This window comes from Orcinus orca, chromosome 2 (genome assembly GCF_937001465.1).
Source record: "Orcinus orca chromosome 2, mOrcOrc1.1, whole genome shotgun sequence".
NCBI classification, from domain to species: domain Eukaryota; kingdom Metazoa; phylum Chordata; class Mammalia; order Artiodactyla; family Delphinidae; genus Orcinus; species Orcinus orca.
The window spans coordinates 172,526,108-172,548,041 of NC_064560.1; the positions used below are offsets into that span (position 1 = coordinate 172,526,108).

The 21,934-nt window shown below is 40.0% G+C and overlaps 2 protein-coding genes and 1 pseudogene across 7 annotated transcripts in view; 2 read left to right on the forward strand and 1 right to left on the reverse strand.

The window, feature by feature from the left end:
• RBM25 (RNA binding motif protein 25) overlaps positions 1-4,498 on the forward strand; it is a 52,349-nt gene extending 47,851 nt beyond the window's left edge. For all 5 annotated transcript variants that reach the window (XM_033437575.2, XM_033437387.2, XM_004262203.4 and 2 more), the window contains one exon: positions 2,882-4,498. In XM_033437575.2, coding sequence (XP_033293466.1) covers positions 2,882-2,974 — 93 coding nt within the window. In that variant the 3' untranslated portion in view covers positions 2,975-4,498. The remainder of the gene's footprint in view (positions 1-2,881) is intronic.
• A 5,847-nt stretch (positions 4,499-10,345) lies between these two features.
• LOC105748660 (transcription and mRNA export factor ENY2-like) lies at positions 10,346-11,613 on the reverse strand (annotated as a pseudogene).
• Positions 11,614-13,779: 2,166 nt separating this feature from the next.
• Positions 13,780-21,934, forward strand: part of PSEN1 (presenilin 1) — a 78,316-nt gene continuing 70,161 nt past the window's right edge. For both annotated transcript variants that reach the window (XM_004262204.4, XM_012531560.3), the window contains exon 1: positions 13,780-13,919. The gene's annotated coding sequence lies outside the window, so the exon portion shown is untranslated. The remainder of the gene's footprint in view (positions 13,920-21,934) is intronic.

Below are 21,934 nucleotides of genomic sequence, written 5' to 3' on the forward strand. Positions count from 1 at the left end.
AGCTGTGGGAGATGTGTTGGAATGAAATAACTGGAAAGAGAGGTTTAGTTAGAGAATAGAATGTTTAAGAATACAATTGGTAAATTAATCCAGATGATGGCAAGGTGCAAAGTATGGCCATGGGAGTTTCTGGGGCAGAGTTGATGTCATTGTTTAGAATATCAATGAACTTTAAGCTGGGTTATAACACACAGAAATAGAAATTACTGTGTGTTGGGACTGGGATTGGAGAGAAATACAAGAACCAGCTGCCAGAGCACTCATTTAATGTGGATGAAAGATTAGATATTTGCTAGACAGCTGCTGTTGGAGTGAACCGGTGGTGTAATGAGATCTCGCGAACATCAGTGGAGATATTGTTTACTAGGAGAGAAACAATGAAGATCCAGCAGCTTCCCCTCTCTTGTGGAGACTAAAGCTTTGAAAGTGAGGAGCTTTCTCAGAAGGCCACAGGGGTGTCAGGGTCTTTAGGGGACGTACCACATTTTCAATTAAGGTAAGGAGATGAAAAGTCTAATTAAAGAAGTTGGGATAGCATAAAGTGGAATAGGGTCTAAAGGGCAGAGTGGGAAAGTAGCAACAGGAAGAAGAGTCAGAGAGGAAGAAGAAACGTCAAGCATGATGTGAGATGATAGGTGACCAGGGAAACTTTCATTTTGAGCTGCAATTAAAGTTGTCAGGGAGTGCCATAGGAGGGTGCCTAACTAAAAGGAGCTCTAAGGTCAAGATGTTATGTGTCCAAACACTATGTGATGTCTGAAGCCAGATAACATTAGTTTTCTGCTGCCTAGCTAGCCTAATGCATCTGTTGTCTAAAATTCCTGAAAAAACGTTTGTGAAAAGTTTGATGCCATAATTCTGAGCCTCAGATGAAAGGAGAAATGTGAATAGATCCCAGTCCTTAGGGATACAATCTGAACTTCCTTGACCTTCCAGCCTCTTCACAAAGTTATCCTTGAGTGAAGAGAGGGTTTTGTAGTTAGGCCTGAGTTAAGGAATTAAAAAAAAAAAAATCAGGGAATTCCTGGCAGTCCAGTGGTTAGGACTCTACACTTTCATTGCCAAGGGCCCAGGTTGAATACCTGGTGGGGGGACTGAGATCCCACAAGTCATGCGGCCAAAAAAAAAAAAAAAAAATCAGGGGCTTCCCTGGTGGCGCAGTGGTTGAGAGTCCGCCTGCCGATGCAGGGGACACGGGTTCGTGCCCCGGTCTGGGAAGATCCCACATGCCGCAGAGCGGCTGGGCCCGTGAGCCATGGCCGCTGAGCCTACGCGTCCAGAGCCTTGTGCTCCGCATCGGGAGAGGCCACAGCAGTGAGAGGCCCATGTACCGCAAAAAAAAAAAAAAAAAAAATCAGTGTTCTGGTTTGTGGCCTTGGCAGAGGTATAATCACTGTTGGTGAAGATGTCATGTGTCACTATTAATCCGTTTGATCTGTTGAAATAGTTTGATATTTAGAGTATAATTAAACTCTGCTGCTTATTCGCTTATATTGTTTTTGATTATTTTCTGGCTCATTGTTGATCAGAGTGGGAGGAAACCAATTGAGTTGGTGTTGTCAGCCAGTTCTGGTAATAGCTCATGGACCCTCTAAATATTTCTTGAATAAATGAGATGGAAATTTTAGCTCAAGTAGTATTTTGCTCTTATTAGAAATCTTTTTCAAACTGTACCTTTCCTCATTTTATGTAAGTTAATGAACTTTGGTTGCATTTTTGTACCTGGGTTCAATTCCTCATTAATTAGTGTTGCAGCGTAGTTCATTTTTTTTTGGCTGTGGGATCTTAGTTCCCTGACCAGGGATTGAATCTGCGCCCTTGGCAGTGAGAATGTGGAGTCCTAACCACTGGACCACGAGGGAATTCCCACAGCAGTTCTTTTTAAACTATGGGTTAAGTCTGGCTCATAGATGTCTTGTTTAAGTTCTTTATTTGTCATCACTGAGAAATGTAAGGAAATTTCTCAGGAAAATCCATTTCTGGCTTGTTTTAGGTACTTACTGATTGTAATAATAAGCACTCTTCAAAGCACTTGGTACATATCAACTCTTTTAATTCCCACAGTAGAAGCAGTATGACATAGCTACTATAACCTCTGTCTTACAGATGAGAGAACTGAGGCTGATTGTGATTAAGTAACCCAACCAAGAATACGTAACTAATAAGAGGTAGAAGAGCTATTTGAATCCAAGTAGTCTGGCTAGAGATGTGGTTTGCTTAACTCCTAACCTGGCCTGCTTCTCCAGAGTCTTGGCAGCATTAGGCCAGATGCCGTTATGACGGTGGTACCCTGGAACTCAGTCATTGCTGCCTTCTGTAGAAGGAAGCATGCTATTCCAGTTTACTGCACAGCAGCCCTGGTGTAGAGTGCCACGTATGTGTGGGTGATGAGGGCAGGAGTAGTGCAGTGGTGAGGACATGATGCAACTAACTCATACGTAGATAGAAAAAATAACTTGATTTGCCAAGGAGAAAAAAACCTTTTATTTATTCAATAGTCTTGTGTCCCTCGTGATGATAGTGTTCACTTTGTTTACTCTATCCCAGATACTATATTAAAATGCTACACATATATTCTCATTTAATATTTCAGTGTCACTTATGTAATAAGTGCTCAATAAATGTTAAGATTGTGAGGTTCTTGGGGAGGGGTAAATGAGATACTCTGTATTAAGTATTATGTAGTTACATAACCAGTTCTGTCTAAATTACTGTGTTCTTTATAACATTTGCTTTCCTCAGGAAGTAGTTTTTCAAGACATGTATAAATAAATGCTTGTTGGTAGATAAAAGCCTTTTTTATTCCAGTTACCTTGTTGGGAGATGCTTATGATTGCTTCTCTTACGTGTGTGACTGTTTTTTGTCTTGTTCCTTTTTTAGGTACTTGATGAAGAAGCAGAAGTTTTTATAGTCAAGATGTGGAGATTATTGATATATGAAACAGAAGCCAAGAAAATTGGTCTTGTGAAGTAAAATTCTTTTTACATTTAGAGTTCCATTTCAGATTTCTTCTTTCCCACCCTTCACAGGACTTTAATTTTTTTTTTTTTTTTTGTCTTCAAAGACGTTTGTGAGATCTGTAATTTTTTTTTAATGTAGAAAATGTGAATTTTTTTTGTCCTCTAATTTGTTAATGCCATGTGTACTCCCTTGGTTGTAAAGACATCTGAATCCTACCATGGTTCTCTTTATACTCACCAGGTACAAATTACTGGTATGTTTTATAAGCCGCAGCTACTGTACACAGCCTATCTGATATAATTTTGTTCTGCTGATTTGTTCCTTGTAAATATTAAAATGACTCGCCAATTCTTTTGCAGAATTGCACTTAATATTGAACTGTACTGTATAGGCACCAACATGAACAATTTTAAATTGAAAGAATACCAGTCATACCTATTACCCTTACCCCCTTGATCAAAAATGGCAGGCCCTCATGATGGCATGGAATTTAAAATTAGAGTGCGAAAAGTAGCAGACAATCCATTCCTACTGTATCTTTGTATGAATGTGTTTGTGTGAATGTATGTATAAAAGTCTTACTTTTCCCTAATTTGCTTTGGAAGTTTCCCTGAAACATTTCCTAATTGAAGACTAGAATTGTAAAGGAAACATGGTATTGTGCCAACCCAAATGTCTGGGATAATTAGGTTATTAGTCTCCCGGAGTATAGTATTCTCTTGTGGCAAGCAACAGTTTGTTGAACGGAATGGGTTTTTCTGTTGAAAGCTGGCTGCATCAGCCTCTCTTTTAAGGGAGTGTGAGTCATAGTGGTTTTCCCCCCTGATTTCATTGTTCAGGTATGAGGCAGATCCTTAGATTCTGGAGAGCTTTATTTAATGCATTTTTTGCACTAATTGGTCCTTAGTTTAATTTTGTACCCCTTTGTTTAAAAAAAAGCTTCATTCAAAAAGCTTAAGTGAAAAAAATCTTTTTTAAAAATAAGCAAAATAAAAAATTAGGCAATTTTACAGACTAGGAATGTTTGACAAAATACAATAGGAATTTATCATGGCAATTTACAAAGTTTACATCTTATTTCTGAGGATAAAGTAAATCATTTAAAGCAGTTACCACTAGTTTTTTGTTTTGTAAAGGGTTTCTATCTTGTGTGTGTATATGTAGGCACACACCTTGTTTACCTCTGCTTATCAAAGTTTAAAAACATACTGATGGTGTTCTTAGAGACATACATGGGGCTTTCTTTATGGTAGATCAGAAATTCACCAGGGAGCAAAATTACCTGAAAATGTAACAAGTTTTAAATAGTTCTTAACAGAAATTAGGTGCAGCTATTCCTGTGTCTGAGTATTTATTTTTTAAAAAGATTGGGTGGGGGAGGGGTGTTAAAAAAAGGCATAAAAAGCATAAACTGAGCTTGAGTTACTAGATTTTTTTTAATCTCAAGAGGACATTTGAAAACACTGTTCTTAACATTGGACCATGACATGGTTCCATTATGTAAATATTTCAAATATTAAAAATGTATATATTTGATCTTGGGGACTCATTCTTTCAGAGTCTTGTTAAATAAATGGCATCATGTAATTATGCGGTGCATACTAGAAACTTAACTTGAAAATATGGGCTGAATTTTTGACGGACTCAGTTTTTGAGTATTAGTAACTAAAGGTCAAAGAGGCCGTTTGCCTTATTTTCGATTAATCTAGACATCTGTGGAGATATTCCCCCCTTTAGTGTTATAATATTTTAAATTGTGGTTTCTGAAGGGAAAATTTTAGAAACATGCTCCTTACCATTTACAAATTCTTTTACTAGCCTTTTCTCAGATTGACCCCCAGCGTGACTCCCTGTTCAAGCAGTTTATTATGCCTCTCTATCTTTTACCATATTATTGCTTCTAAGGCATCATATTAGGTTGTTTTTATTTAGCCAGCATTAGCATGGAAGTTTATTCAGGTAGATTTAATTTTCCTTGCTTGGGTCTCTTCTGCTCTTTCAATTACATTTACCTTAAAAGGGCCCTTGTGTGAAACCCTTGGGGGCACATACCATATACTGCGTAACACTTCCAGTGAGATTTGTGTCAGGATCCCAAATTTATACGTTAACACTTTTGCAGCAAAACAGGAATGATCACAGTCAGTGGGTTAAAAGACCTACTACATTTACTACATTAATAGTTTAATGTCAGTTCAAGTCAGATTTTGCCACAAAGGTTAAACTTCAAGGTTTTCAGAGTTCTTATTTTTCAGGTTTGTATATAAAGAACTGGACATGTATAAGCTGGCATATTGTAGTGTCAGGAAGAATACACATAAGAAAATTTTTACTAAATTGCTTGAACTTTCTGGGTTGTCTTTACCATTTGTCCATAGGTTAATTTCAACTTGGAAACCTTAGTTTAATCCATATTGCCCATTCAGGTTGTTATAAAATTAGATGAAAGTCTTGACAACCATTCTTGATGTGGCAGTTAGGAGGAAACCAATGTGCTTTTTCCTCATTTGACCCTGTAAATAAAATAATTTCAAATGTGTATATCTGTGTACAGGAAGAAAATGGTTTTTCTCAAACTTTAACATGCAGCTGAATCACCTGGGGGAATCTTGTTAAAATGCAGACTTAGGGCTAGAGTGGGCCTAAGAGTTTGCCTTTCTCACCAGCTACCACATGTTGCCAGTGCTAAGTGATCCAAGAACTGCTTTGATTAGAAGATTAAAGTGTCTACTCAGTACTAGTATTTTATCCTAATAGATTGCACTAATGCAGCTTAATTTTCTTTTTAAGTTCATTTTAAGGAGAAAAACGTTTTTTGAGGCAAATAAAGAGGTAGGTATTATTTGTTTATGAACATGAAGTAGTCTTCCAAAAAGGTTGCCTGAGAACAACTCCAATATTCTAGGCTTTATTCCCAGCCAGCCCCAGCACATTTTCTCCTGAGAGAAGTTTATGTTGTTACTCACTCTGAATCTTATCATAGCACTTCCTGATATGTAATAGTAGAGGCCAATGATTATTTTGTGGAGAGTGCAGTTTCAGGTACTAATCAGGCATGGATACTAGATATGGTGGACAAACTGAGAATACAATCGAGTTCAAGAGTCAAATTGTACTAAACATTATTAACATTTTTTTCTCCTTTAATATGAAGAAAAAAATTTAATGCAAATAAATGTAAGCAGGTATACAATGTGTATATGAGGCTTATTTACCCAGCTCTTTCAAATAAGTTCTATGAATGTTTCCACTTTCTACCCAAAAACTGCTGAAAGGTTTTATGTCAAAGTGGTTAACACATTTTTCCAAGTCATATTTCAGCCTTCTATTAATATGAAATTGAGAAATTGTTTTGCTTAGCAAAAGATGGTGAAATTGATTTGTGAATACCAGTAGCTAAAGAAAGGTATTAGAAGGAATCCCAAACAGGCAAAGAAATAGGCAGTCTAAGTGTCGGGAAGAAAACTAGGGAAATTCACACGTGTATATTTTAAACCCAGGAATTATTACTATTATATTCATACTATAGACCAAGGTGAGCTTATAATATTTGATAAACTGATAGATTTTTCGAAATGTGATTATGTTAAATTATTGAAATATTGTTTATTTGCATTTGAATGCTTAATTTTCATCTTTATTTAAAAGATTCTTTGCCTTTCATTTTATTACTTGACTCATACGAAGGCTAAATTAGGATTGGCAATCTGAAATGCCCAGGAAGAAAAGATAATTTCTATAAACAAAAATGAATAAAAATTTTTTTCAAGCCATGTTGTTTGAATTAAATGACGCTCTAAGTCTGCCTACTCTGCCTCATCATGTATTAGTTGGATAGATGACTTTTGGATTCTCTTGCACAGAGTGGTAGCTGAAATATTAAGCCAGGTAACCCATTCGTCTTTTTGTGTATGACTTACATTTGCCATTGAAGCACAATTAATATGTGCCATTCATGTTTTAAGCTAGATGGAGTGATAGACATAAATAAGATCTCTTTAGTAGCTGAGAGTCTAGTGGTGGAGAAAAAAATGAGAGGATCACTAATAGATATACAATGTACTATATGAACTGTCAAACTTGATGAGCTAACTTCAAGGTTGAGAGGAAAGGGATAGATAGTAGGAAGCTTGTCAGCAGAGGTAGTAATATGTAGAGGGGACCTTAGAGATCACATAGTCTCTTTCTTTTTTGGCTGCACTGCAGGGCATGCCGGATCTTAGCTTGCACCCTCAGCAGTGAAAGCGCGGAGTCCTAACCACTGGACCGCCAGGGAATTCCCAAGATCACATAGTCTTAACTACTCACTGCAACACTGCTAGTGTTCCTTAGGTAGGATATCTAGAGGCCTGCATATTGGATTCTATCTAATTCATGGTCTAGATCTGCGCTGTCAAGTTTTTTAATTCATTAAAATTAAATTTAAAACTCAGCTCTTCAGTTACACTAGCCATATTTCAAGTGTTCAGAAGTGATGTGTGACTAAATTGGATTTAAAAATCCAGTTTTTTGTTTGCAATATTCGTATTTCAAGTGCTCAATAGCCATATTTAGCTAATGGTTTCCAATATTGGGTAGACATTGCAGATTGAAGAACATTATTTTGACTAAAGAAAGTTACATTGGATAGATATGGTCTAGATGCTAATAGCCACCTAAGAGCAGAGGAAAGTGCTTGTTAATAAAATTCCCTCATAGGAAGCATTTTTAGCAAATCTTTGTTGAGGCAAAAAGTATTGTGAATTTAAAAATTGTTCTAAACAATTTTTCCTGGTTTTTTTTCTCATAACAAAAGGAAAAACTAGAGAACACTTCACATTGTAGAATCTAGAAACTATGAAGGTTCATTTTTTTCCCCTGTCAGTTAAAAGATAATGGCAAATATACCCAGGTGAAGAGATTTGGCTAATTGTTAGAGCAGGTGGAAAAGCTAGATATTAAAGTTTCATTTTGAGTATATTCTTGAGACAAATTTTTTTTTAAACGGGCCCCAGGTTCTTTAAGAAGGAAATTAGATTTAATAAAATACTGACAGTCATATAGAACTTAAGACTAAAAATGCAAGATGAGTAAGCTAAAGCCAGCCCTTCATCTTGAGCTGTTCCAAATCTGAGCCAGATCCTTGCAAGGAATGAAAACGATGTGAGAGCTAGTAAGATAGAATATGGTCAAGCACCTAGTCTTGATGACAGTATTATTTTTCATTTTTCAATTCTACTTTACTCCCATAGCAAACAGAGCAATGATGTATAAATAAAAGGAAACTGCTTTTATGTGGGAAGTGTTAATAAATTGGATTGCCTTGCTGAATCTATGGTGTAAAGAACTGGCCTTGAATCTTGACTTTATTTACTTGTGACTAGTGACTGCTCTAGCCTCTCTAGAGGCTCGAACAGCCCCTCTCCCCAGGTAGCTCTAACAGGTCCAGCACTGGATTTCCTTGCTGCTTCATCTTTCACTGCTTACTATTGATTTTTGCCACCATTTTTTTCTTTTTTCTTTCTTTTTTTTTTTTTTGGTCATTTATTTCTCCATTCCTGCTCCCAAGTTCCAGACACTTCTGGGGAAAAATATAAATACACCACTGCAGATAGTCTGGACCCTCTACTATTTTTCTCATTCTTTTACTGAACTTCACTTCTTAACCACAAACACTGCAGCTTTTATAGTTCTTAAACTTCCAGTGCTGGGACTTCCATGGTGGTCCAATGGTTAAGACTCTGCGCTTCCACTTCAAGGGAAACAGATTGTTTCAGTCCGTGGTCAGGGGACTAAGATCCTGCATGCTGTGCGGCATGGCAAAAAAAAAAACTTCCAGTGCTATCTTAGGTAGGTATGAATGAGTAAAAGTCATTTGATTTTCCCTCTTACTTAGCAAAAACTCTCAAGGTTAACAAAAGCTTAACTTTAAAAGAGTCATTTAGGCATATTCTCTCCAGTTTATGACATGCATCTTGAACCTTTGCTTTCTATAATTAAGGATGGGTACTCCTATCCAGAAGACCTCCCCCACTCATGTTTCTGGTTTGTAACTACAGTTTGCAGTTTCTTGAGCCTTGCTCTGGAGTTTCCATTATCTTCTTTCTTCCTTCAGGCTGGAGTAAGTTTTTAAACAAAACAACCTTAGGTCCTCTCCTTTTCACTACAGTAGAGATTCCACAAAGAGTAGCTTATAGTTATATGTACTCTCCAAAAATTTTTTTTAACATCTTCGTTGGAGTATAATTGCTTTACAATGGTGTGTTAGTTTCTGCTTTATAATGGAGTGAATCAGTTATGCATATGTCCCCACATCTCTTCCCTCTTGCATCTCCCTCCCTCTCACCCTCCCTATCCCACCCCTCTAGGTGGTCACAAAGCACCGAGCTGATCTCCATGTGCTATGCGGCTGCTTCGCACTAGTTATCTGTTTTACATTTGGTAGTGTATATATGTCCATGCCACTCTCTCACTTTATCCCAGCTTACCTTTCCCCCTCCCCGTATCCTCAAGTCCATTCTCTTAGTAGGTCTGCATCTTTACCATCTTGCCCCTAGGTTCTTCTGACCATTTTTTTTTCTTTTTTAGATTCCATATATATGTGTTAGTGTACGGTATTTGTTTTTCTCTTTCTGACTTCACTATGACAGTCTCTAGGTCCATCCACCTCACCACAGATAACTCAGTTTCGTTCGTTCTTATGGCTGAGTAATATTCCATTGTATATATGTGCCACATCTTCTTTATCCATTCATCTGTTGATGGACACTTCGGTTGCTTCCATGTCTTGGCTATTGTGAATAGAGCTGCAATGAACATTTTGGTACATGACTGTTTTTGTTTTGTTTTGTTTTTTTGCAGTACGCGGGCCTCTCACTGTTGTGGCCTCTCCCGTTGCGGAGCGCAGGCTCAGCGGCCATGGCTCACGGGCCTAGCCGCTCCGCGGCACGTGAGATCTTCCCAGACCAGGGCATGAACCCGTGTCCCCTGCATCGGTAGGCGGACTCTCAACCACTGCGCCACAAGGGAAGCCCTACATGACTCCCTTTGAATTATGGTTTTCTCAGGGTATATGCCCAGTAGTGGGATTGCTGGGTCATATGGTAGTTCTATTTTTACTTTTTTAAGGAACCTCCATACTGTTCTCCTTAGTGGCTGTGTCAATTTACATTCCCACCAACAGTGCAAGAGAGTTCCCTTTTCTCCACACCTTCTCCAGCACTTATTGTTTGTAGATTTTTTGATGATGGCCATTCTGACTGGTGTGAGATGATACCTCATTGTAGTTTTGATTTGCATTTCTCTAATGATTAATGATGTTGAGCATTCTTTCATGTGTTGGCAATCTGTATATCTTCTTTGGAGAAATGTCTATTTAGGTCCTCTGCCCATTTTTGGATTGGGTTGTTTGTTTTTTTGATATTGAGCTGTATGAGTTGCTTGTATGTTTTGGAGATTAATCCTTTGTCAGTCGCTTCATTTGCAAATATTTTCTCCCATTCTGAGGGTTGTCTTTTCATCTTGTTTATGGTTTCCTTTGCTGTGCAAAAGCTTTTAAGTTTCATTAGGTCCCATTTGTTTATTTTTGTTTTTATTTCCATTTCTGTAGGAGCTGAGTCAAAAAGGATCTTGCTTCCAAATTTCTTAAGTCTCAGTAGTCTGTATCTCTTCATTCCACTGGTGACTGGTGATAGCCTAAATGAGACTCTGGCTTTTTAAGAGGCTACACCCTAGTTTACCTCTTAGCACTATGGATGTTTGCTCTCTATTTGGGACTCTTCTTTCTTGGTGTCTAGGATGTCACTTTAGCCTTGTCCTCTAGTCTGTATCTTTTTTTTTTTTTTTTTTTTTAACAAGATGGGACATATATTATAAAATATAGGAATTCAAAAGAGGCATACACTACATCCAAACAATCAGAAGAGGCTGCTTCCCTCTCCTCAATTGTTACTACAGAGATTTGCTTACTTAACGTTTACATACTTAACACTTAAACTATATTAGCTGCTTGACTTTTAACAAATCTGATGAATTATTAATAAAGTCCCATTTATTCCAAAATCCAAGGAAACTTCAAACTCATTCATGAGATATTTATTAAAATAACACATTTAGGGGGAAAAAATCTATACAATTGTATACATTACTGAAAACTGTATACCATCATACAAAAAAGGATTTTATTTTGGGAAATCAATTCCTAATTTATGGCAAGTTTTACTTTCAGAAATAAAACCACAAAACAACAATCTAATTCAATCTTAAAGGCTGCATGCTGAGCAAGGAATGTTCTTATTCTTTGTAGGAGCTCCTTTACACTATCAGGTACCAGGGCTCTGCATTTTGGTGTGATGTCAGCCACCAAAGTCATCAACAGTAACGTGTTCTAGTCCTTTTTCTTTAATAACTTCTTTGCAGTGTGACTTCAACTGATCCTTCCAGCCACATTCAATTAATTTAGCTCTCAGTAACTCTTTGACGCATTCTCTTTCTATCAACTTTTGGTTAATTGCTGCTCTCATCTGCGCATCACATTCTTTTCGGCTGTCCAGACCTTGACCCTCAGTAGCTCCGGCACCTAAGCACACAGAAAGCTAGCATACACATTTCCGGGAAGGGGTCTAGTCTGTGTCTTTTTACTGGTTCTTCCTCAGCGCTTTCTGGGTTTCCATATTCCTAAAAAGGTAAAGAAATACAGAAAACTAGAGGAAAATTTATCTTTAGTCCAGTAATTCAGCCACTGGTTGCTTATTAAATCAATTTTATTTCCTTTTTGCAGGAATGTGTTTTGATGTATGCATTAATGTTATGTCTTATTTTTTAATTAACAGGATTAGAATGTTTCTGTTACACATAATCTTCATAAACATATATTTATTTTATTTATTTATTTTTGCGGTACGCGGGCCTCTCACTGTTGTGGCCTCTCCCGTTGAGGAGCACAGGCTCGAGACGCGCAGGCTCAGTGGCCATGGCTCACGGGCCCAGCCGCTCCGCGGCATGTGGGATATTCCCGGACCAGGGCATGAACCCGTGTCCCCTGCATCGACAGGCGGACTCTCAACCACTGCACCTCCAGGGGAGTCCTTCATAAACAATTTTAATGATATTAGGTGAAGTGGGTGATTATTGTAGGACATCTAGCATTCCAATTTTTGCTATTAATAATACTCCATGAACATCTTTGCACAAAATTTTTGTATTGAGATTGTTTCTAAGAATAGTTTACCAGAATTTTAACACTTTCTACTTACATCCCAGATTGCATTCAAAGAGATTGAACTAGTTCACAAATGGATGGTTTTTAGCCTATGCTTGTTTGACAAATGTATTGAACTGTTTTATGTGCTAGGCATTGTTCTCAGCATTTGCAATATATGTAAACAAACGGGCAAAAATTCCTACCCTTGTGAAGTTTGAGGACGGAAGAGAGAACTTTTAAAAAAATTGTTGGGCTTCCCTAGTGGCGCAGTGGTTGAGAGTCCGCCTGCCGATGCAGGGGACACGGGTTCGTGCCCGGGTCCGGGAAGATCCCTACATGCCGCGGAGCAGCTGGGCCCTTGAGCCATGGCCGCTGAGCCTGCGCGTCCGGAGCCTGTGCTCCTCAACGGGAGAGGCCACAACAGTGAGAGGCCCGCGTACCGCAAAAAAAAAAAAAAAAAAATTGTTTTTGGGGGGTGTCAACCTTTTTGTTTCCCCAACATTCTCTGTTAATAGAAAAACTTGGTACTGCTACTTCTGTTCTTAAATATAAAGTGTGTAAAACCTATTTAAAACCGGTCATGTATTCGAGGGGGGCAGAGAGGAGAGATGGCTCTAGGAATATGAAGGGTTATCTTGGGGGAAGAATTTAAGAGAAATAAAAAATCTCATTTGGCCAGATGCCATGTTATTGATTGCAGTTTTCTGATTACCTGTGAATTTGAACATTTCTCCATTGTTCACCTTTGGTTTTACATAGTACTCATTGTTAACTTAGCTTTCAGATGAATGTATGTGTGTGGTATGCTACTTAAGGAGTTATTGGTACTGTTTTTACAGCCATTTGAATGGAAAGCTGGAAGATGCAAAAATCAAACCACCATAGAGCAACTCACTGTGTACCAGATACTATGTTAGGTTTTGGGATTACAAAAATAACACAATTGGGCTTCCCTGGTGGCGCAGTGGTTGAGAGTCCGCCTGCCGATGCAGGGGACAAGGGTTCGTGCCCCGGTCAGGGAGAGGCCGCGGCGGTGAGAGGCCCGCGTACCGCAAAAAATAAAAAAATAAAAATAACACAATTTATGCTCTCTGAAAGCTTACCATCTAGGAAAACTGGTTCTTACACTTGGAGCGGAAGAATCCCAGACGATGTTTGTTTAAAATGCAGTTTCTCAGGTTCTCACCCACCAAAAGTTTTGATTTATTGGGTAGGGGATGGAGGGCACAGGTAGTTACAATTTAAGTTAGCTTCCTTTTGATTGTGGTGCGGCTGATTCGCACTGAGAAACACTGTACAAATAGGACTATAGAGAAATGAAAGAAACGTTAGATTTAAGATGCCAGCACTTGTAGGAGAAGCACACACTGGGTCCAGTTTACGTAGAAATTTTGATCCTCAGCTCAAGAGCAGTAGATCTCTGACAACCTCATACCGGTGCTGGCACCATCAGGGGTCGGCGGGTGCCGAGAGGGGAGCAAGGGTGTCCCTCCGGGTCGGAAGGCCAACGGGAACACAGGGTCTCCTCCTCAGTCCCCACTCACCACCGGAAGATCCACCCCCTTCCTCTGGTCCACGCCCCTCCGCCTTTGGCCCCGCCCCCGGAGGCCGGTCACCAACGACGCCGGGGCCGGAAGTGACGAAACCGGTGAGGCCTTTTGGGCGGGGCCTGGGCCGGGCCGCTCCGAAGGCCGCGATTTCACATCGGAAACAAAACAGCGGCTGCTCGGGAAGGAACCTCAGCTGCTAGAGGCCGGTGGTGGCGGCGAGGAAAGGGTAGGTGCCCGATGGGGAGCTGGGGAGAGAGAAACACACCTCTCATCCGGTGCCGACACGGGTGGCTGCGGGCAGGGACGGGCCCTTTGTCGTTGTCCGGGCCGGGGAGCCGGTGTCCTCGAGAACGGGGAGCGGGGTGCGGTCGGGCGGGCACCAGGGAACCCCGTGTGGAGAACGAGTAGGGGCGGCCCGTTTCTCGGGCTCCGGGCGCGGCGCGCGATCAGGTTGAAGAGAGGTTCCCCTTCGCAGCCTTGGTCCGGAAGTGCTGGTTTCCCGAAGACATCTCAGGGCGCAGGTGCCTTGGGCGGGGATTGACCGTCTTGCCTGGAGTGGAGCAGGAGAAAGAGGAAGCGCCTGGCGCTGGGTCTGGTTGAGCAACTGTTGAAACTCTGCGCCTTATGCCCTGAATGTGTCCTTGTGCAGGGGAAGCGAGTGGCACTCAGGGCTAAGTTCCTTCTGTCTCAGTTCGGGACGGAATACAACAGGGTCTGCCTGATCGGGACTGTCACGAGGCATATATGTCCAGTGCTTTGCATGTATTTTAGATACTTGACGTTTTCATCCCGCTCAAATTCCTTTCAAATAAATATCTGCTTCTCTTGTAGGAGAGTAACTTAATAATTTTAAAAGCATTGCTTGCCTGCTTTGGACAAGATGAATAAAGTGTTCAAGGTTTACTATGTGAGATACGAATAGTATGCAAATTATGGCAGAGTACATTGTAAAAGTCATAGTATTCTCTGAAGTTTGAGGCAGGTAGAGATTACATGTGGTTAAGGGCATCTTGTTATTTACGTTATCTTTTACAATGGAAAGGTTTACACCCTCGGAGTTGAATTGAGGAGAGCATTATATCAGAGGGTGTACTAGGAAGAGGGGCCCTCTGGATGCTAAGGGTCCAGTGACCCAGTGTGCACATTTAATAACTGTTATGAAGGAGGATAAAAACAGGAAAGTAGATTGAAGCCTGTTGCATTTGGCTGATTTCAGTCACCTGCAAAAGCCAATTTCAGTTCTCCTTAACTCATTTGCAGGGTTCAGCCAACTTAAACCCCCTCCCACCTCCGTTTAATAACAAGCCCTTAATAATGAAAAGGAGCCTATTTATTGAGTGGATGGATTCCCTCACCTCTACCCGCCTTCCCCAAGGTAAAGTAGATGATAGAAGCGTCATCGATCATCAGCTTTTCCATTCGTCTACTCCTCGTCCTTGGGTAGATAGTTACCATAATTCTGGGCATACTTTCCTCTGAATGGATATGATCTAGTGCTGAATTTTAAGTTAATGGCTGCCCCTAGTCCTAGACTGCTGCGTGAATTTCCATTTGGGGAGAACTGGAGGATTGGAGTTGGTCTCTGAGAATCATTCTAGCAGGAAAGATATAACATTTGTCAGCAAGGCCAATGTGGTCCTCTTCTCTCTCAGATCCAGGTTGCCTCTGCTCCTGCTCTCCCACTACTGTTACATCAGGTTGCAGGAAGAGACTTCTTTTGGATGTACTCTGAAAAACCTTTCAGAGCCCGCTAATACTGCCTCTCCTTCATGTGATATATGCCAGGCAGATTTGGAAGGTGTTTTGAGCTTTGCTTTTCATAAGTTTTGTGATAAGAACTTTGCTTTAGGTACGTGGGGGCTAGAATGGATAAGAGATTTGAGGTGACTTTTGCATAATCCGGGTGAGATATAATGAAAATTTGACCTTTGGTGGTGGCAGAAGCTTAGAAAGAAGAATATCATTATGAAGAGGACATAACAGCCAATTGAGGCGCAAGGAGTAAAGTGTAAAGTTGACTAGGAGGCTTTAAGTTTAGAGAATGGGGGAGACGATTACAGAAATAAGGAAGTTAGAGGCAAAGAACTAGTCTAGAGAGGAAGATGATGAGGAAACAGTTTGGAAGTCTCACTTTTGAAGTGCCAGCAGTTAAATATCCCATGGACAGGCCTGGAGCTGTAAACATGGGTCACTTAAACAGACTTAGCAGTTGATGTTGGAGCAGTGGAGGAGATGCCTAAGGAAAGAGGGGGGACAAGGAAGCCCAGGCAGAGCCTTAGGAACACTTATAATGGGGGGGTGGAAGAGGATGAGGAACCAGCTGAGGGGAATGAGTGGTGGGAGGAGAACCTCCATAGTGCAGTGTCATAAAAACTGAGGAAGGGAGGGAAGCTTCAGGAAGGAAAAGGTTGTCAGGGATTTTCAGTATTAAGCCTGTTTGTAGGAGAGAAAACCTGAAGCTTTAGAGCAGTACTGTCCATTAGAAACATAATGTGAGCTACAAAGGTTAATTTTACATTTTCTAATGAGCAAAAATTTTTGAGATAGAAATAGGTAAAATTAACTTGAATGATATATTTTATATAACCCAATACATTTAAAATATTTTTATTTCAACATGTAATTAATGTAAAAACATACTTGTCTGTCTTCCCCTCTAGATAGTAAGCTCCTTAGGTGAACAGAAGCATCATCTGATTCACTGGCACCCCTGGTACCTATCACAGTGTATGGTTATGTAGAAGAAGCCCAATAAGTGTTTGTTGATTAAAGGATATTAATATTTGGTTTTCACAATGCCTTGTACAGTTCCTTAAGTTGATCTAAAGCAAATGAGAGAATGCAAGTATTGCTGAGTATAGTCAATGATTTACGAATTAATTAAGTGTGAATAGTCATTTTCTTCATTAAAGATTAGTTGTGTTCTACCCATTTCCACAACAAATTTGATACAATGACTCAGGGTAATTATATCTTCCATGTAGAAATTAAATTTGGGGGGGAAAAGAGTCTATAATAATACAGAACCATGGTCCCATATCCACAATTCTCAAATCCAAAAGCTCCTGAAAAAAGTGAAAGGATAAGCAACACTCTTTGGGTTTCACTGTCTCCCATCACCCTCAGATGGGACCATCTAGTTGCAGGAAAACAGGCTGAGGGCTCACACTGATTCTGCATTATGGTCAGTTGTATAATTATTTCATTATATAGAAATAAAGTGCACAATAAATGTAATGCGCTTGAACCATCTTGAAACCATCCCCCCCGCCCCCGGTCCTTGGAAAAGTTGTCTTCCATGAAACCGGTCCCTGGTGCCAAAAAGGTTGTGGACTGCTGCCTTAGAGCATTAGCTCTCGGTCTGCTTAAAGGGGACAGCTAAGACAATTCTGCTTTGCTTGTCTTGTTCTGGGGCCCAGACTGAAGGGGCAGTGGCTACCCAAAGTAAGTTCTTCATGAGGGAACAGCAGAAGTACAGAAGGCAAGGCCACCTGCACAAGCACAGTTTAATTGTCTGTGCCACATCTGCCAAAATCCCATCGACCAAAGCAAGTCATAAGATTGTGCCCAAAGGCCTGGAGTGGGTAGTAGACTGCACCTACCTTGAGGCCAAAGCAAGTCACAGAGCCAAGCTCAACATCACTGGAGAGAAGTATTCCTCCCTTGGGGATGCTGGGGGAGGGAGTGAATATTTGCTGAATAATAATCTAATCTACCACAGATGGTTCACAGAAGTAGAGTGGGAAGGAAGGAGGGAAAAAAAATCACCAAATAGGATGTATCACTATCCTTGCTCTTTTTAGAGCCTACCACTTTCACAAAGCCTCTTGTAGGGCTGGGGAAATTATTTGCTCCTGGCCTCTTAAAATTCTGAGGGTCTTTCTAGGCTGTATTCCTGAAGTTTTAAATTAATTTCAAGTTATTTTTATTTATTTTAATTTGTTACCTTGGATGGGCTTCCCTGGCAGTCCACTGGTTAAGACTCCGCACTTCCAGTGCAGGGGGCACAGGTTCAATCCCTGATCAGGGAACTAAGATCCCACATGCCGCGTGGCATGACCAAAAGAAAAAAAAAATTGCTACCTTGGGATGTAGTGAGAGACAGAGATGTACTTTTCTGTTGGTGTTTCCTTAAATGGAATTTTTAATAAGCTCCTTTTTGGGATTTTAAACACTGCTCCTGTGATACTTTTCGAAGTGCTGATGGATAGGTTTTCTGGCTAGACAGACTTTTCTGTTCAGCACATCTGAACTTCGAGATTATTTGTATTCTCTTGGAGCTTTTTTTTAGTCTTCGTATATAATAAAAAGAAATTGTAGTTGCCCATCAGAGAAGGATTTTTTTTTCCCTTTTGTCTGATTGAGCAAGTGTCTTGAGAAAAAAGGAATGGGTGGCAGTGAATTGGAGTGTTGTGCTGTATCAGTCTCAGAAAATCCTTAGCAGTTGGCCAGAGAGAGAAAACACCAAAATCTACTTACATTCCTACTCCCACTCCCTATGCAATCCAGGTCACATGAAAGATCCTCACTTCCCAACAACTATCTTTTCTTGCTCTCAGGGCACTGTTAAGAATGTTACAAAGTCCACTGGTGTCTTTTGCCACACTGCGGGAACAGTGGGTCTGGGAACAGTGGGTCGTTGGCTTTCTCCGTGCAGTCATCAATTGTTTTCAGCTGTTACTGGACCAGAATCAAATCCAGCTTTGCCTGCCCCTTTCTTTGTACCAACAATGATTGTCTGTTCACCAGACCTGACTGAAGACCTAGCTAACCCTGTTGCCTACCTTTGCTTCCTACTAAGCTCCATGTAAAGAGCAGCTCTTCCAGGGAGCGTCACCCTGCAGCATTGTGTAGTGGAGGCATGAGCTTTCTCCTGTTGAACTGGCAAACACCTGGGCTGGGCATCAGAAGATCTGGGTTCTGGAACTGGTGTTACTTGCCTCATAATTGTACACTGACAAATTCTTTCACCTTGCCTGAGCCTTAGTGTTTTACATGTAAATACAGATGTGTCTTTTAAATACAGTCGTCCCTTGTGGTTGAGGGGGTGGGGGTGGAGGAGAAGTGGTTTCAGGACTCCCCCCACCCCCCACCCCCATGGGCACCAAAATCCTCAGATGCTCAAGTCCCTTATATAAAATGGCATAGTATTTGCATGTAGTCTACACACATCCTCCTGTATACTTTAAATCATCTCTAGATTACTTATGATACCTAATACAATGAAATGGTATGTATATAGTTGTAAATACAATGTAAATACTATTGTAATTATTTGCTGGCACAAGCAAATTAGGTTTTACTTAATTTTGGAATTTTTTTCAAATATTTTTGATCTGCAGTTGGTTCAGTCTGGGTCGACTGTAGTATTGGAATATGTTAAAGTGACTACTGTATTATAGATGATTCTTACAAGATTCGTCTGAGAAAGCTCTAATATGATAATCAGTTTGTGTGATTTCTTTTAATAGTTGGACAGATCCTATAAGCATAAGATTAATAATGGGAACCACTTAAATTAAAATGACCAGATTCTCATTATAGCTTATCTTTAAAAAAAAAAAAAAAGAGGTACCAGGACTGTTATATTGGGAATGCTTTTGAAACTAGTTTTTTTCTTTAATAAATTTATTTTATTTTATTTTTGGCTGTGTTGTGTCTTCATTGCTGCACACGGGCTTTTCTCTGGTTGTGGCGAGCGGGGGCTACTCTTCGTTGCCATGTGCAGGCTTCTCATTGCGATGGCTTCTCTTGTTGTAGAGCACGGGCTTCAGTAGTTGTGGTGCCCAGGGTCAGTAGTTGTGGCTCGCGGGCTCTAGAGCACAGGCTCAGTAGCTGTGGCGCGTGGGCTTAGTTGCTTGGTGGCATGTGGGATCATCCTAGACCAAGGCTCGAACCCATGTCCCCTGAATTGGCAGGTGGATTCCCAACCACTACGCCACCAGGAAAGCCCTGGCACTAGTTTTTAATTTCTAGTTAGACCAGTTATTGAAGTTTAAGATCTCATTTACTACTTTTTTTTTTAAGATCTCATTTATGTCAAAGCAATAGTTTTACGAGTAATAAAAATCAGCTCAGTGTGTCTTAATGCTCACTGTTATAAACTCCTAGATGGCAGGGATGAAATTTTATATAGAGGCAAAGTAGCGTAATATGTGAACCTTTGCTTTGCTCCTTTGCTTGCTGAATGTGACTTTGGGCACGTTCATGAACTTCTGTGTGCCACATTGTTTTCATCTGTAAAATGGGTAAAGTGAACATAATTAATTAAATCCTCTCAGTGTCTGTCTTTGAGTTTTGATATAAGTAGACAGCCAGTAAACTCCTGTTTAGTGAATGAACCATCACTTTTCTTCTGCTCATATTGTACCTGTAAATGTACTACACTTTATTTACTTTTTATTTATTTTTGCCTGCAGCACCTTTTCTTGCCTTTTGCTTGTTTCATTTGGCTAACACTGTCTTGCTTACTTGGTTTTGTTTCTGAGGGATTGTATGAGAATATCAGTGACAGATTTCTAAGGGTTTTTTTGTAATAGAGCTGTACTTTAAATGACGTGGTATAGTCTTCAGAGCAGCCAGTGGAGGTAACCAGTTACAACTTTTTCTGTTTGCCATCCTGTGGCATTTCTGCATTAGCTGAGGTAGTAGGTGCTGTACTAAATGTTTTTGTGGAAAAGAAGGGAATAATATGTGCTGTGTTGCTGATCATTAATGTTACATTAATGTTAAATTTTCAATTAGATAGTCAACTTTTAAAAATATAGAAGCATAGGTCAGGACATTTACTTTCAATGCTTTGAAAATATAACTGTTCTATTGGAATCCACCTCCCTTTGGGGTAAGCTAACATACATATTGCCAAACCCTAAATATAGGTTTACACCCACAAAAATCTATTTGACTTTTTTAATTGAAGTATATAGGAATGTGCACAGATCGTAGGTGTACAACTCAGTGAATTTTCACAGACTGAAACCTCTGTGTAACTAGCACCCAGATCAAGAAACAAAGCATTACCAATACCCCCAGAAGCTTCTTGTGTACCCCCTTCCAGTGATTAACCCCCATAAAAGTAACTATTGAATCTATTCTTAATTTTAATTCATTTTATTTTTAAAACAAATTAATATTATATATTTAAAACAGAATTGCATAAGTACATCATGTTTAGTTAATATTAATTAGCAATCCTCTGATCTCATACCAGCTAACTATGGGCTGAAGTTGGAGGGGAGGAGAAAGGTAGGCACAGTATTTATTTATTTTATTATTATTATTTTTTAAATATTTATTTATTTATTTGGTTGTGCTGGGTCTTAGTTGCAGCAGGCGGGCTCCTTAGTTGTGGCTGATGGGCTCCTTAGTTGTGGCTCACCCGGCTCTTTAGTTGTGGCATGCGAACTCTTAGCTGCAGCATGCATGTGGGATCTAGTTCCCTGACCAGGGATCAAACATGGGCCCCCTGTGGAGCGCGGAGTCTTAACCACTGTGTTACCAGGGAAGTCCCAGGCACGGTATTTAAAAGCGTGTAGGATAGGGACTTCTCTGGCAGTCTGGTGGTTAAGACTCTGCGCTTCCACCTCAGGGAGCGGGAGTTTGATCCCTGGTGGAGCAATTAAGATCCTGCATGCCGCGTGGCGTGGCCAAAAAAAAAAAAGCATGTAGGATAAAAGGGAAAGCATACCTTGATTAAGAATTTGTCATGATTTGAATGATCCAAATATAGGTCATTAAAGGTTAATTGGAAGTCAATACCTTTACTAGAGGAAAAAGTTGCTTTATGTGTTTTTGATGAAAAAATCATTAGAATAAGAAAGTAGAATATTTAGAGTGTAGAAGTTCCTGAAGTTAAAAGTAAAAATGAAACAAGACATTAACAAAATGCTTTCATGTAAATATGTACATGGTAATGTTTTGGATACTATAAGTGAATTAGAATACTGCTTAGGTATGCAAACAGATTTTTTTCCTTCTATATTTCTGAAGACTTTCAGTGAAAAGCATAGTTGAAGTCATAAGGAATCGGCTGATGGAAATTCAGGTAGACAGGCAAATGAGAATGTGGCCCCCAGGAGGCTGAAGTGTGGGAGACAGAATGATGTGTGTAAGCAAGGCTGTGCCAGGATGCAGAGTAGAGGCTGGGAGTTAGGAGTCTGCGATTTGGTCCTGGTCTGCTCAGTTGTGTGCTTTTAAGCAAGTCACTCAACTTGGGTGCCCTTTTGCTTTTGTAAAATAGAT